Source organism: Aedes aegypti, chromosome 3, assembly GCF_002204515.2.
Source record: "Aedes aegypti strain LVP_AGWG chromosome 3, AaegL5.0 Primary Assembly, whole genome shotgun sequence".
In the NCBI taxonomy this organism is placed as follows: Eukaryota; Metazoa; Arthropoda; class Insecta; order Diptera; family Culicidae; genus Aedes; species Aedes aegypti.
In genome coordinates this window covers 111,317,239-111,334,347 of record NC_035109.1, presented here as the reverse complement: position 1 = coordinate 111,334,347, position 17,109 = coordinate 111,317,239, and the positions used below count along the sequence as shown (strand labels likewise).

Sequence of the window (17,109 nt, the reverse complement as noted above, 5' to 3'; positions counted from 1 at the left end):
TGGCAAAATACTAATCAAAACCGTATTTTTACAAAGCTTTTCTATTTTTCCTACAAAGTGTGGATCAAAAGCTTTCGTTTGATGTAAAAAAAAGTCCTTAATTCATCAATTATTTCGTATAATAAAAAATAGTTTCTCTCTGTAGTGCTACTATAGGAACAATAGGTTTACTATAGGCGCAAGGGAGCTCAAGTTTTAAGCAAAACTAATTTTTTCGATCATTTTTTGAACAAAATCAAGCTGTGTATCAATGGTACTTACATAAATAGCTCCTGACCTTCATGTCATACAATATATTGTGAAAAGATTTACAGCAAAACAGCCGTAAAAAGCCACTAGTGCGACTATAGGGGACTGTCCACTAAGAGAACACTGACCCTAATGTAATCCGCTTGAAATCATTTCGGTGAAAGTTGTTTTGCACAGAGCACAATGTATGAAGTATTTCTCTTTTTTGAATGTTTGTCAATGAGGTATTTAGTTGTTATTTTTTTCTGCTGTTTATTAGTTTGTTGGACAGCACTGCTGATCCGTTGCCAAATCATTCCATTTTACTTCCGCTTATCTCTCATATAAAGGATCACTAGTATTTCCTAGTTTCTGTTTGGTATTTTTTAGTTCTTTTTGGTCCCTTTTTCAGGCACGTGGTCTCTTAACTTCAGCTTAGCTTGGCTTGGTCTTACTAAATGGCTGCGCTATTACCGCTACAGCTTTTTAGGAATCTCAAATTTCTATTTCCATTGATTTATGGTAAACATACTTATTTTTTGAAAAGATGACAAGATTATGGAGGGTTAGTCATAATATCTCCGGATTTTCTTCTTTGCCAATTGCCTTGACTGTTGAAAATCTTCGTTTCATTGGTAGCATTTCTCCTTCTTGCAGAACCAAGACAAATGGAAGTACAACCCGACGCTGACGAATAACAGCACCGGCGGACTGCTTCCGCCTCCGACGATGGCCTCGGTCAACAAGCACCATCAAGCACAGCCACAAGCCCAGCAGCAACAGCACCAACAGCAGCAACAACAGCAACAGCAACTGCCCATGATCAATCACCATCCGTCGCAACTGGCGAACCACTTGAACCACCAGAACCATCTCAACCAGACAATGCTCAACCACACGGCCATGGGTAATGCGGCGGCCGCTGCTGCCGCTGCCAGTGGCCTTCCGACGATGCAGATGCCCATGCAGGGTGCCGGCATGTACGATCACTTGCACCCGCCGAATGTGAACGTCAACGGAGTGGTACCGAAGCCTCCGCCCGGCCAGGAGCAGTTGGTCTTTCTGGGTGGTGGTCAACAGTATGGAGTCCTAGCGCCACAGAACCAGTATATTGCCCGGAACAATGCAGCGGTAAGTAAATGATGCCTCGACGATCGCTTATTTTGCTGAGTCCTAAGTAAACTCCATAAACGTTGTCTGACTTCATTGCATTGTCACTTAGTGGGATGAGGGGTTCAAACGACCGTATCCGAGGTGATTATCACCTTTTTGCATTGTGTGTGATTCCCGTCGAAGAAGTACTTCATGTCTCATTCATTCATTTCATGCTGAATGATTCCACCGGTCCCTTCTTTTCCCGTCTCTTGCTTTCCCCTTCAAATAGGGTCGGTAGGGGCAGTATGGGCCACCTAAGGAAAAGGTCTTGAAAAGTATACACTTTTGCTTACAATCAGTGGCGATTCCCCTAACCTCAAATCTACCTGTTATATGAATAGTTGATTTTACTCATTTATCTTCTACATTTGACCGTAAATTAGCCAAAATATCAATTTCTAGTGTCGCAGAACAGGAAGTGAGGTTACGATCTGCCTCTGTTCGCAATACGAAAGAATCGTGTGATAAGATTTGGTTGATTTGTAGTTTGAGGTGTATTTTTTCATAGTACGGTTGTAATTTGTAAGTAGTTTGGTGGCCACTCTGGGTTAAGTCCGATTTAAATCCTAAAATTTCATGATTTGCTAACAGTTGATTCCCAGAGTTTCACTTTTCAAACATTGACTCTGACCCGTTTTAAAATTCTAGTTCCGCTCAGAATCATGCGTGGCGACGATATTGAAATTAAACTGATAAGGTAGCTTTGACTAACTATGATCATATTGTTTTGTTTTAGATGTTTTATATAAGGTATGTTCTCAAAGAAAATTTATTTCAGAATCATTCTTCTTCTTCTTGGCATTACGTCCTCACTGGGACAGAATCTGCTTCTCAGCTTAGTGTTCAATGAGCACTTCCACAGTTATTAACTGAGAGCTGTCTTTGCCAAAGTTGCGATTTTCACATTCGTATATCGTGTGGCAAGTATGATGATACTCTATATCCAGAGAAGTCAAGGAAATTTCCATTACGAAAAGATCCTGGACCGACCGGGAATCGAACCCAGACGCCTTCAGCATGGCTTTGCTTTGTAGCCGGAATCTCACACCACTCGGCTAAGGAAGGCCCCAGAATCATTATAATTTCGTGCATAATTGGAAAAACGAACTGCTGTGAAAAAATCTTAATACAGATATAATACATTAATACAAGATTTTCGTAGCAACGGCATTTTTTTATATTTTCGTGAATATATAAAGTATAAAATCAGAAGTTAGTTGAAACGTCTTTTATGAGGTGCTCAGCTTATCAAGGTTAAAATCTGTTTAAACGTGGCCCATATTGCCCCGCCTGCCCCTAATGTTGATTTACCTGTCTGTTCGGTACACATGCCGGTTGTGTTTGATGCGTGAGCGTTTCGGTGGCTACCCTTGTCCACTTTTAAATTGGAGGCGCCTCTTCTTTTACCTTCATTGTGCGTTTTTATTTCTTTGTGTTTGCGCGCTTCTTTCGCTCACTTCTCGCGCGAGAAATTCATGGCGGGGAATCGGAGGATTGATGCCGTAATCACAAGTCGCATCCACAAAAGCATGCCGAAATTGGACGTTATAATAGTAATAATTATGAAAGTGAGAAACGTTTCGGTTTAGTCGACGTGAATTATGACGCGATAGTTAGAGTTTTGTTGCGAATGAGATAATACTTGCGAATTCCTGTGTTAAAATACGCTGTTCAAGTGCTGTCGCTTTCGCCTTAGTGTTCCGGGTCCTTGGTCAGCGTGCAAATTATTGAAAAAGGTGCAATCGATATTTGCACAGCACAGTTTTCTAAACCGTTCACTAATCGCAATGCAGCAGCAGCAGCTTCGGTAGCAGGGCGAAGGTCAACAAACGGGAATTTGGTTGGTTGGAACAAGCCTGCTCGCAACGGGGACATGTCACCCGAGCACATGGCTTTCAACAAAGCCTGCCAATTTCAATAGGAAGATTAATGTTTGATTGAGTTTGCATATTCTAGTTGTCGGTTCCAAACGAACGTTGCGAGTTGGACTTGGAACAAGCACAATATGCGGCGACCGGCACTAGTTGGAGAGATATGTGTTGTGTATCCCCGGAAAATGGGTACCCGCATCGTGCAGAACCTTGGTTTCAGTAGAGTTATGTGTGAAATCGCTATTGTTTTTGGAATTGGAGTTTGTGCTCTCGGAAGGGTTATTGTGTGTATATGAGTGGACATGGAGTTTCTAACTTTCAAAGGAGTGTTTTATGCTCAAGTATATGGGGGTCACTCGTCCCATACCAGTATAGCATATTTTCATAATGAAAGGGGCCTCACCTATTAATGATTTTATGGGTACCAATGGTACATATATCCACTCGTGATGGTAATCCACAGGCTACTGATATCCTTATGAGTTGTAGCCTTATGAATGATAGAAGCCGTTGATTTGGAGTATATTAGGTCCCATATCCAATAAGACGTGAAGATCACATTTCAAAATATCTATCGTTTACTTACTTTTGTTTTTGTGCAACCATCTGAAACTTTTTGTAAAATGACTGCAATGTTATGAACTCATTACAGACAAAATTTCAGGTAATATGTAGTTCGTTATTCAAATTTCTGCCAATTCGGACTGCCAGAAACCTGATATGTAAAGCCCAGAGTTGGGCATTGTATATGGGTTTGGTTGGTTACTAACTTTTGTCACTGACTGTAAGTGTAGGCAGAGTCTGCTGCTGTAGAAAATTCACATTAGGCTTTCTAAATTTATAAGCATATTGATTCAATGAAGAAACTTGTTTGCCAAATTGACATGAAGGATGTGGTGATCGATAATGCGTTCTAGATAATAAAAAAAGGAGTGAATGATCTAAAACTCTTTGTTTCTTCATACGATGCACGTTCGGCAGCTACACAGTGATATCATGCCAGTATCTGGGAATATACTTAGTAGCAAAACTGATTATTTACAAGTAGTGTCTTCAAAACATGTCTGATATACTAGATCCTAAAATCCTTTCTAGAGTAGAACAGGTATTTGCTCCCATTGAATCACACAAAATAAGCTTTACGATTCAACTCTGATCCAGTTGAAAGGCGTATATTAAATCTCCTTCTACATTGTTTCCTGAGATCGGAATCACGCCATGAGGTCTCTTTTGTCTACACATACCGGACATTACAAGCTTCTTCAGCAGTTTGTATAATTAAGGATAATAGCATCTTCCAAGTAACTTGGAGTTTCGTTGGACGAAAATTTGGTCACAATCAACTCAATGTAGAATTCTCAATTCATTGACCGGAGATTCTCAAACACTTAAAATAAAACGTCCCTTACAATGTGTGTATAAAAAAGCTAAAATTGCATGCTTGTGCTTTTTTGAACATTTCTTCCCTTTCGATAGGAATAAACAAAATTACTTGTGAAAACTAGGATTTAACGAGTTAAATCTCAAATTGACCTTTTCACCATGACCACCCAGGTCACACCATCAAACTTCAGAAAAATGAGTAAATAGTGTTCGCATGTGGGAACATGTTGAGTGACGAAGTCTGTAGTAGTTCCTAGATCAGCGCAAAATTGCACATCTTCTAGTTTTCTTGAACAGCGTGGAAGATCACCGCTCTCCCTCTCGTCCCGCCACCATCTCGCCCGGTTTGCAAAAGCCATTGAACTCTTGCCGCTCACGGGGAAGCCGGTTGCGGTCTCTTGTGTCCGTGACATAATTTACGAAAAGAAGCAACGACGACGACGCTTTCCGAATGCGCGAGAGAGAGAGACAGTGCATCGTGACAGGTATGGGAATCGCCTCGCAATATAGCAAACAAGTTCCCCCGGCTGTTGTCTGCACTCTACCGCGCTGCGCCCCGTGCTTGCTAACTGACTGGGCTGCTTGATGACTCTTGGATACCAACCCCCACAACCTACAGCCTAGGCTACAGCCCCAACGATGATGGTGTGGCGATTTTTGTCCGGCCTTGACTGTATCGCCTAGAAGCCAAACACCTTTTGTCAAAGCACATTGCCTAGCTAGGCAGTGCTAGTAAAGCGTTTTTCCTCTCCGTTTTGTGGCGCTTCCTTTTTTGTGCTTCTGCTCTTTCGAAGCGGGTGAACCCGCCACCCTTTTTGCTGCCCCTGTCCCTGCCCCTTGGATGCCCAGTCTGTAGGTCAGTCTCTTGGTGTGGTACACTACATGGTGGTAGACCTGTGCGCCGCCGTGTCGCGACGCTGATTATTTCTACGTCACGTCGATACCGATCAAATCCACGCCGCTGATTTTCTGTTATAATTCTTTTGAGATTTCGGAGATTCTGTTATAATTCTTTTGAGATTTTCTGTTATAATTCTTTTGAGATTTTCTGTTATAATTCTTTTAGATATTCTGTTATAATAGTTATATTGATATACAATCATCTCTCCCTTACTCGATATTGAAGGGACTATCGAGCAGTGATGGAAAGTGGCGAACGCTTCATCTGAACTGGAACAAAAACAAAACCAAACGCTCCCGAGCGTCAGAGCGCTGGCTTACTCGCATCTGTCGACTCCCGAGTAACTGAAGCTAAAAGTGATTCGCGAACGTGTTCGGAGCTGCTCAGAGTCATATTGTGCTTTTGGGAAAAAAAGCTGCTTACCCTCCGAGATTTATGGTTTTCAAGGGCTTTTGATTACAAACTAGTAGTTTACTATCGATATGATGGTTATACAATTAATTTGTCTGTCAAAACCATAATAAATCACACCTTGCTCGGTTACTCGCGAGTAAACGCTCGCGAACTTGTCGCTACTTCTTTTGACATGTTCTCCCGAGCAGACGGCTGCGGGCTTACTCACACCTAGCCAGTTTCCCGAGGTATCGAGTTACAGAACACAAAAGCAGTGCAACTGCGTTCCAAGGGACCATCGAGTTAGCCATGAAAACCATCTTTTACTATGGTTCTCTAACTCGATATAGAGATACGGAATATCGAGTAAGGGAGAGTTAACTGTATTCTCCTTAGATATTCTGTTATAATTTTTTTGAAATTTCTGAAGGAATTTTCGAAGATTTTCACCATGCGTTGCTACAGATATCTAACAAAGTTTCTTTTGGAATATCTCATAGGATTTCTCCAAAGATGACGCCGTCGCCAATCAAATCAAATATTTGTTTCGGCGCACAAGTCTAATGGTGGATCCGAAGTGCGCTCGCCAGGATTGACCGGCTTCAGTTGTATAGTAGACTGAATCCGACGGAGCATACAGAATACCAGAGGATAGAGAAAGAGAGTATACCTGACTATATTATTGTACTTATCAGATGCTGAGGGAGTTCTGTGGTGGATAACCGAGAAGCAGTTTCGTTTCGGTGGAGTTTATGCGGCAGAGTATGTACTACACAAATACATGCGCGCAAGGAAGGTGTTCTAGAGTTATGCTACCGCAGCGCTGCAGGGATTTATTCGAGTGCTGCATTTTTTTTCGCTTTCGTTACTATCTTATGTGGTAATTGTTTAACACCATTCGACACACAAGAACCCGTGTATGAATCGTAGTCTGCTGAAAATGGATATTTGTAGTCTTACTGGTTGTATTGCAGTTACACCTCCGGATTGTTCCAGAATGTTAATCACATTTGGGTGTCATGTATTTCCCAATCCATCATTCCCGAGCGGTCCTTTACCTCTCCGGTGACATTGCAGTGCGTACGACCCAATACAAAAAAATCCCTTTCCTTTACCAGTCCGGTCAAAAAAAAATCTGTGTATGGAGAGCTGAATTTCAATTCTAATTAATTCGCGGTCAACTCTCCCAGAACGAATTGCCTCTTCATCGTACGTGTTGGAGCCGGCCGCCGACCACCAGAAGCCGAACAAACGTGCAACAAATTATTCTCGTTTCATTTTGCGAATGGCAAACCAAGAACAACACACCGGGGATAGATGTGTTCTCCATCGTCCGGCAACGCGCGCCGGTGTTGTCGTAACTTTCACATATCCGACCGAGAGCTTCGTCGTTTCCATCAGATTTGTTTTTCACTTATTTTCTGTGTTGGAGTTGACTGTGTGTTGAGTTTTGGATTGTTTTCAAGCTACTGCTTCTGGTACGGCCATGTGACTCTCGTTTAAAGGTGATGCCGCGCCGTAGCCTTATACTTCGCTCCAGGGGCAGGAGAAATATACATTTTCCGGAATTTCATTACCAGAACTGCCATGGCAAAGACAGCGTAAATCTTCCGGAGAGTCATATGGATGGTGAATTTTCTTTTCACGATTACCTTGACAGATTATATTGAATTTATTTGACATTCAATATACTCTAAGCCCCAAGTATAATGACAGTTTCTTAGGTATGTTATGTCCTCCCTTGCATTGGTTAAAGTTATCACGTCGTTTTCGTTGCATATTAGTCGCATCACAATTGTTACGTGTAATCCCTTCAATAATTTGTAATTTCTCGGAGATTCCTTAACGAGGAATGTTCACAGGGATTCCTCTGAAAAATGTTCTCCGAGACTACCCTAAGTTTTCCTCCAAATCAACTAATTCTTCCACAGATTAATCCCGCAGTAATTCTAAAAGATTTTTCAAACATTCATCTCAAGTAAATTTTCCAAAAGTTATTCCCCAGTTTTTGAAGAAATTCGCACCCTCCAAAAATGTCTCCGATTATTTTTCCAGCTATTCTTCAAGCAATTTTTATACCGTGCACCCCCGCTAATTTGAACGGTAGCTCATGCAAACCATCGAGGTTCATTTTTAATTTGAACATCTGGTTACCCTACGAACAACACAAAATCGTACTTCTGGTTGCCCCTTTGGCTGTTTTGTTTTGATTCTGCGTTCTGTTCCACAGTGTTCCGTTTCACTTTACTCCGTTCCATGAGCTAAATGACGTTTGAACCATTTTTAATCTGAACGATGTGCAAATTAGCGAGGTACAGATTAAAAAGTGTTCAGATTAAATGTGGTCAAACCAACGGGGGTACCCGGTATCACGGTAAAAATAAGCACGATGATATCAATAGCTCCGTTCTTTAAATTTTTTTGATTGTTTTTCAGTAGTAAATTGATTGTTTATCAATAGTAAATTGATTGTTTATCAATAGTTTTACTATTGAAACAGTAAGTTGACTTTTGGATTAATCTGCCGAGTATATAATCATGTTCTAGTAAATATTGCTAAATATGCATTTAATTCGGCTTGTCTCAAGTTCGTCGAAAACCAGTGGAGTTCTGAAGCTACCATGGGAAAGAGAGGGTTAAACCTTCAATCTTCTGAGTGCAAGTTTTGTATCTTACCTCGACACCTTAGAATCTTTACTTAATCTCAAAGACATTCTACAACGAGATGTTCAAAATCAACGACTTTTTTCTTCAGCGTTAAATGCTTGAGACAGTGCTAATCGAAAGTTAGAACTCTTCAAACCATGTTGATAGGTGTTTTAAACTGTGTCAAGAGATCAATCCATTCAATCGAAAACGTGCTGATGTTTTACCATGATAGATTCCTTCAAGAATTCATCTATGACAGTGGTCATGCGGGTAACCATTATACTTGCAAAATGTGGAGCGGGTCGTATAATATCTAGGTATCAAATGGGATAACAAAATATTTTCATCCATAAACATGGAAATGGAATTTAGGATCTGGGAAAATGGGAAATGTTCGAACATTTCTCGAGTAACTTCGATCATTCCTACAAAAAAAAATTCAGGGATTTCGGCCAATTTCTTGTAAAAAAAAATTTTTGGATCACCCGATTGGTGTTCCGGGTCATTTGGCCGAACACCAATTTGGCAGAAAGGGTCATTTGGCCGAATTCCGTTTGGCCTAAATATGAAACAATAGTGAATTACAGTTAGCATGTTATTTTTGTGAGTTTCGAAGCTGAATTTCAAAGAACTTATGCAACTTATTTTTAAAGAGGGAAGGTTAATCATCATTGATATACACATAATTGGCTCTTTGATGTTAGTTCAACAAACAGTCAGTGCTGAAAGAAGAAAATCCTATATGTAAGCAAATATTCACTTTTCTGCTAGCGGTAATAGCTGCCAGCAGAAGTGTTTGCCTTGTTTTTTTTAGTCAGCTTTTGAAAGTAACTAAAATGGTTCACGACTTATTAGTCCTGATGCATTACTCGATTGCTTCGATCCCTCGAATCGTATGAAGTAAATTATTTCATGATTCTAGTAACCGCAAATGTAGGCTTCTTCTTTTCACAACGGATAAACTGTGAGCTTTTTTCACATAATTGTTCACCGAGTCAATCGGTTTACTGCTATACGCAAGCTCTGTTCACACGTTGCAATCCTAATATTGGAGGAGAAACAGAAAGAACAGCCTATGATCTAAAGAAGGAAAAATCTCTTATGAAAATTCAACCAATTGCGATGCAAACAAGTTTTATATTAGTATGACAACAAAGAACTGCTGATGATTTAAAGAAGGTAAAATTCCCAATTAAAATATAAGCTGAAATATTGCCAATAGTTACAAAATAAGTATAACTCGAAAGAATAGCCTATGCTTAAAAGAAGCAAAAACTTCTAATGAAATAATTAAAAAACTGGAACCCTATCATATCGTTGGTAGCCCCGGATGAAACAACCATGAGCTTTGAGTCTTAATTCAATGAGTGGAGTTCACAACTTAGTCCTAAATTAACGAGGCAATTTCATCATTCTCTTGGAGCACTTATATAGTGACAAACATGACGGCCCATCACAAAATTAAAGTCAATTAATTAGCTGATTAATTATTGGGTAACTTCTAAGAATCTTATACATAAGTGTTGTAGTAATTTGATATTTTTTGTTCGTAATTCGGCCAAATGGCGTAATTCGGCGACCCGTTCGGCCAAATGGCCGGACACCCCCGATTGGATATTTTTTTTATATTGGATTGATTATTTTTTCAATTATTATCTTATCAATTCTACAAAATTCATAAATACATTCGAGTAGGAGTTCATCATATCTACAGAACTTTTATCAGAGACTAAGTAGAAGATCGTGAGTTAATTCCAGAGTTCAAGCAATATTTGGAGGCATCTCTGCAGAAATTACTATTGGAATTTAGGAAAATGTCCTGAACGGAAATCTCGGACAGAATCCGATGCAGAAATCCTGGAGGGCTTATGATTTTCTTAAGAAATTTGTGAAAGATTGTTTCTAGAAATTCCTTAAGGTGAAGATGAATCGAAGCCACACCTCTAATTTTCAAGAGCACAAATCTGGAGAACCGAACATCCGTTTGAGCTGAAAACTTAATCGATTGGTCATCACCACCATGTGACCAATCGATTAAGTTTTCAGCTATAACGGATGTTCGGTTCTACAGATTTGTGCTCTTGAAAATTAGAGGTGTGGCTTCGATTCATCTTCACCTTAAGGCTTTCCTGGTGTATTTCCTTAAATAATTTCGAAGGTTTTCTGGGATTATCCTTAGCAAAAACTCAAGTTGACTTCTAAAATGTATATTGAACAATTTTCTTGAAGAAATTCCCTAGGAAGATCGCAAAAGATTCATTATATGAACTCCAGAGTAAAATCTGAAGGATACTGCAAACAAACATCAGATTTAATTTGTGTGTGTGTAATCCTTCTAACCCCCACTGTCCGGCAGTAGAACATAGAAAACTTTCTGCACTTCAGAACATTCTTTGTTTGCAAAAAGTTTTAGTCCGGGAGTTAGATGGCGATAGCTCTATTGTAGATCCCATGACCCATTTCAGAATGGCTGGAGAGACACGTCCATTCAGAAGTCACTTTCATACTACGTGCTGTATATATTGTCTTTATCAAAAGGATAATGGCAATACATTCACACTTCCTGGTTTAAAGATTTCCTCTTTATACCTGGCGCGTAACAAACATCAGATTTAATTTCTGACGAAATTCTTGGAGAAAATAATGTAAACGTGCATTCAGATACAAGCAGTAACTCTTGTCATTATGTCAAAATAAATTCTCAAAAACTGTTAAAAATATCATTAGAGAAATGTGTGGTCAGATTATATGGAGAACTTTTATCTCCCGGTTTCTGTTTTCATTTTGTTTTTTGGGAGATTTCTTTTGGGACATGGAGTATCTAAACTGCTCTTCTACGCCTACTTGTCCCATGTTCTATGTAAACTGTATGAAAAGTGGGACAAATATGCGTAGAACGACAGTAAAGTTCTCATTTTAAGACACTCTGCCGCTACCAGCTACTGCTGAGATTCAGTTGAATACTCTTCTACTCTATAAAATATCTATTATATTATCTCTATTATATATTGAGAATATTTGAAGTTCTCTGCCAAAATGTCATGCCGATTATTCATACAATAAGATTATAGTATACCGAAGGTCTTCACTACTGTTTTCTGAACACAACTATACGGTTAAATTTGAAATTTATTTTTATTAGTTTTTATTTATTTTTAGAAGTTTTAAGAGATCTTAATTTTTTATGCGATTTTTTACCGATCGACCTTTATTGACCCTTTCATAGCGTTAGCGATAGTGTAGTTACGGTAAATTCGTTAATTTGGATACTGGCAATATTCATGTTTCTTTTTGGCATTTTCACCCAGATTACTTCCAGGAACAAGTTTGAGGAGTAAACCATGATCCAATCATAAACAAGAAACCCAGAAGCATGAATATCACTATTCCGGGCCACGCCTTTCATGCTCGTTAAGGTGCTCGCCACAGATCAAATATGGGGATTGTATTTTTTTTGCAGTTTGATAATTGGCCTTCCATAATATCCATATCAGACAACACCTTTGTCTTTTTCGAACATTTTCAATCATATTCAATAACCCTGGCCACGATCACAGGGTTTGACGGTGCCAAAGTAGAAGGTGCACCATAATAATACCCGTCTGTGAAACATATCACCTTCCCAATACTTTGGCACACCTCCAACGGTTCATGATTTATCATGAAACGGCTGCATTCAGGCGGAGGATCTGTTAATACGTTTCGGCATATTATCAGGTCCTCTTCGAACGGAGGGACCGCCAGGGCTCATTAGTTACTTATAAACCAGTGCTGGTTGTTGATGTTTCAATTCGTTTACACGAGCTGTAGCATCCTTTGTACTAATCAGCAATGGTGGTTAAGTTTCGAAGCTAACGTGTGATCAATCGTTTTATAATGCAACATAAGAATGGGTATTTGATGGAACTGTGCGTTACACTCGTCGTTATTAAATTTAGTGATTGTGAAGGTGCTAATAGTGATTTTATAATAAAATCTATGGTGATGAAAATTTGAAAATGAAAGTGGAAGTGATTCTGATAGTTTTGTATAAATATAATAATAATGATGTGAACTCTACTAATTTAATAAAGGCCATAATACATTGTGCAATCATTTCTCTGAATATAAACTTATTGCCTAGTTGTGCCTAGTTCTTCAAATGTGCATGATAAAAACGTTAATAATGACAGCGAGTGCAGAAGAATGGATCGAAGTGATTTTTTTTACTGTAACTTTCTTGATCGTAGTGCTAAATCGTAGTTTGAATAGTAATGACTCAACAGCAACAAAAATAATGAAAAATTTCAATTGATTATCTTTTAATTATCAGTAGTAACAGTTAGTAATGCAACAGATAGTAACAGATGGTAAATGGTAAATAATAACAATGAATTTATATGAAAATGGTGTGCTGTGAAAAGTGATATAATGGAAAGTATATCTGAAGTGTATTACAAAAGTTGATGAGTGATAATCGGTGATATACGTGATAGTGTCGAAAATAAAAGTGTCAATAGTGAGTGATGAAATGAAATGGGGAATGAGGACCTTTTAATAAAACTATTTCGTTCTTCACTTTAACCACTCTAGTAGCATTTCGGGCCTTATCATAGTTCGATAGTAGTCTGAACTACTAGACTGCAAAACTACGGCAAGGGCTGATTGCTGCTAGCGTACACAGTGACCATTTGAGCAACATTGCTTAGGAACGTCTGTGTGATGAACGCAATAGAGGCTTATAAAAGCAAATGCTGGGAAGGAGCTTAGGGCAGATTAAGAGTGCCAGTACTACCCCTATCGCTACCGACAAAAAAAAAAAAAAATTTCAATCATATTCAATAACAAATCCCAGGAAATCATAAATCAAATTTTGAGGTTGAGTCCAAAAAGTCCCGTATCCGGTAAGCCTCCTAAATGAGTGGCACTACACTATACATGCAAGAGACCATCCAATCGTCTCTAGCTGTAAATCTTTGGCGCGCTCGACAGCGAAGCGGGAAAACCTCTCCCGACGCCCGACAAATGCAACAAATTATGTGCGAATTTTCGTTGTGCTCCACTGACTTGGATTGTAGTGTGTGGCTCCTTCTAGCATCTCGATCGAAGCACGTTCGAATTTTGTGAAGCGGCAACCGTACAGTATTGGACGATACATTTGAAACTTTTTCGATTTTCCATGCAAAATGGCTAATTGTGCAAGGGTATGATCTGAGCTATTCGTTGATTGATTTGAACGGAATTTTTGCAGTTCAGACATAACATGAATTCATGATACATTCTTGAGTGATTTTGAATAAGTTTGCCTAAGACAGTTTTTGTGCAAGGGTTTTCTATTTTCAGACAAACTGTTTATACATTTTCGTCAAAAAAAAATCACTTCTGTCAAATCGTTTTAAAGAATAATTAGAAATGTATGGTAACATTCAACTTATGTCTGACGTGCTGTGAAAATTTAATTCAAATTGGTTTAAATTACTGAGATGTAGGCTACCAAAGACAATCATCTTGTACGGAAATCCAAAAAAGTTACAATCGCATTGCCCAACACTGTACGTTAGTAGAGAATATGCATGCTGTGTGTGTGAAATTGTTCGATGTGCTAGGTTGAACGACGGGAGGAACGAGAAGAGCCCAGGAATAGCGTCCCAATTTTGCAGCTACTTCCACCAGCTGGCGGGTGTGGGTGGGGTGGGATTTGGAAAATACGAGCACGAGCGGAGAGGAGTGCACGTAGATTGACTCCGGAAAGTGGCAATGGAATTAATTTGATTCAATTAAAAACGGTTACGATCGAAGACGCTCTAGCTGCACTCATTATTACCAGCATAACTAGAAAGTGGGTATCGATTCGAGGGATGTCGAGTTGATTTTTTGGATTTTCCGTGCACAATAACGTTTTTGAGTTGTAGACAAATTGTAGAGATTTTGGACTATGAAGAATGGAAGGACCGCAGACGTCGAGGAACCCGACGCATAGTTTCTGTTAAAAAGATCTTTCCTTGGATCCAACATGAGTTTCTTCAGATTAAAAATTTTATCAGGAATATCTGAAAAAAAAAAAATAGATTCCTTACAAAAATTCAATGTATATGTGACATTCTTAGTAGATCTTCAGAAAACTCTAAGCAGATGTCGGTGAAAATCATAAGTGAATTGCTGGCGATATGTTTTCAGATTTCTGGGGAAAATTATGGCAGATTCTTGAATGAACTTTGTTGGTCGAATCATTCCGCAGCAAATAGTTGGTTACTAGATCAATCAAAGACCTTATCAGTAATCTGTTCATGTATCTCGAAATTCGCCAAAAACTAACTGATATTTGGGTGATTCTGAGTTGATTTACAGTGCGGTCTTCCTGACATTCTCGGATTTGTTGCTAGATTCTTTGTGATTTTTCTAATGAGCGTTATTCTGACGGAAATACATGCTTCAAGTGGGAGGATTTTTGGATAAACCGTCATGAAATTTTAGGCAACGTTTTTGATAGATTCATAGAAACATGCTTATTAGATTGCCGTCAAAATTTTCATTGAAGGATAATGTTTATAATGTGAAATTATTGACTTGTTCAACAAAGATATCCTTTCTGTAGGTTTAACAATAGTCTCATACAAAATTTGGCAATAATTTATCCAGGAATCAACCAAAATGCCACATCCAATATCAGGATGCAATTAAATTTTCAATCTCTCCCCGGTAGTTTTTCTCATGATTCGACGCAACACTGAACTACAATACCACTATGGAGTGATCACACTTACATTTGTGGAACCAGCAAACACATCTGACGCATTTTGACTGACTCTTTCCGTTCAACAAATATTCGATGTTTCAATGTCATCAAGTTACCATTTGAATCTACCATGCTTATACCAATGTTTCGTCCATTTAACCCATCAATACACAACGAACGATAATTGCATTGCAATCTTCTGTGTTTACCTTGGTTAATTACACCGGTATGCGAAATTAATTTATTTGAAAAAAAAAAGCTGCCAGTAGACGATCGTTTGCGGTAGGAACTTGCGAAAATGCAGCCTCGCCGACGGCAGGCAGATCAACGTGAAACCTAACGATATCCATCACCAGCCCAGCGTTGGAAGTTGCTTTGGTAAAGTGAATTACAGTAGAACGCTCCGTGACAACAATTCTAACCGTTTTGTGTCCAGTGGACACTGTCCACCACTTTACGATTGGCTGAATTGATCCTAAATCATTGTCGCATTAAGCTTTCCGCGTGTTGACAACGTCTAGCTTCGTCAGTCTGAGCTAACTAGTCTGCAGCGCTTTACTTTTAGTGCGAATTCCGACTCCAAAACTAACGCGGCTAAGCTCGGGTTACGTTTGTGTGTTGGTACTTTTTGTGCCACCGGAGCAGGGCATACCGCTGATCTAGTCGGGGCTCGACAGATATGTGTAGTCGCACAACCAGGGCTGATAGCAGGTCTCTTTTTGAAGACTTGGTCCTTTTTGTAAGGCAAGTCTCTAAACTTTCTTGCTTTTTCTGTTTGCAGTGAATCTTTGTGCAAATTCTAGAGGCAAGAGAAAAACATCAGAGACTCTTACGCGACTTTTCAACAAGTTCTTCCGGAATTTCTCTTAGGTTCCTCGGTGCAAAGCTTCTGTAATGTTTTTAGGAACTTCTACAGGAATCACTCCAGAAATTCATCTAGACATTCCTTCTCCAATTTGTACGAAAATTCCCCTGCAATTCTGGAGCTTTTTAACGCTGTCGCCTTCAGCAATTTCCACAGGAATTACCCACTGAAAATAATTTCGGAATAATATCTGAAGAAAATTTTGGGCAAACAACTAGGTGGTGGTTGGTCCCTAGTGATAAATCCTACCTCCGTTCTGGTCACGATCTTCAGATTATCGTGATTCGTCAACATTCGTATTGATAAAGTGGGAGGACAGAAGTAAAATTTGAAAGAAACGAATGCCAGAACAGGTATCCACCGGCGACGCCAAACGGACCAACGTAATGTGGTGTAATTTGGAATTTGTGGATTGAATACTGACACCTATATTTTTGTTTTGCCAAGCATCAATATGGATGACTCTCGAGGATTGCTTAACGTAAAAGGGGCTATGACAAGGTTGTGGATTTACTGGGTAAATCCATCACATTGGGGTTATGACTTTGTGTCTAGTCAAGAATAGGGTCTGATTGGTATGGTAGAATGCAATAGAGTTCGGAATTGATAGACAGACTTTGAGGAAAGAAGTTTTCAACGTAAGGCAGCAGCACCTTGGAACTTGGAGGGCGCAGATCTGGAGAGTTGGGCAGCTGTTCATGCTGGGTTACATTATGTAGAAAGTGGAATCTGTTTTGCCGCGCACAAATTATGGGAAGTATTTGAAAATGGCTTCTTGTTTAGATTGTGTAACGCAAGAGAGCATTTTTAGCTCTGCGTTATATTAGGAGGTTATTATAGTGCAGGGTCTACTGATGACTGTGTAGGTATTTTAAGGGTGATTGAATGAAAGTTTTGTTGAGGGTAGTTATTGTTGAATTTTAGCATTTCGTAATTGTTTTGAAATGTT

At 39.3% G+C, this 17,109-nt stretch overlaps 1 protein-coding gene across 6 annotated transcripts in view; it reads left to right on the top strand.

Annotated features, from left to right (window-relative positions):
• Positions 1 to 17,109, top strand: part of LOC5576263 (maternal protein pumilio) — a 429,920-nt gene that overhangs the window by 41,185 nt on the left and 371,626 nt on the right. For 4 of the 6 annotated variants that reach the window (XM_021849990.1, XM_021849991.1, XM_021849993.1 and 1 more), the window contains one exon: positions 868 to 1,359. In XM_021849990.1, coding sequence (XP_021705682.1) covers positions 868 to 1,359 — 492 coding nt within the window. The remainder of the gene's footprint in view (positions 1 to 867; positions 1,360 to 17,109) is intronic. The other 2 variants (XM_021849995.1, XM_021849992.1) reach the window with 1 other exon arrangement.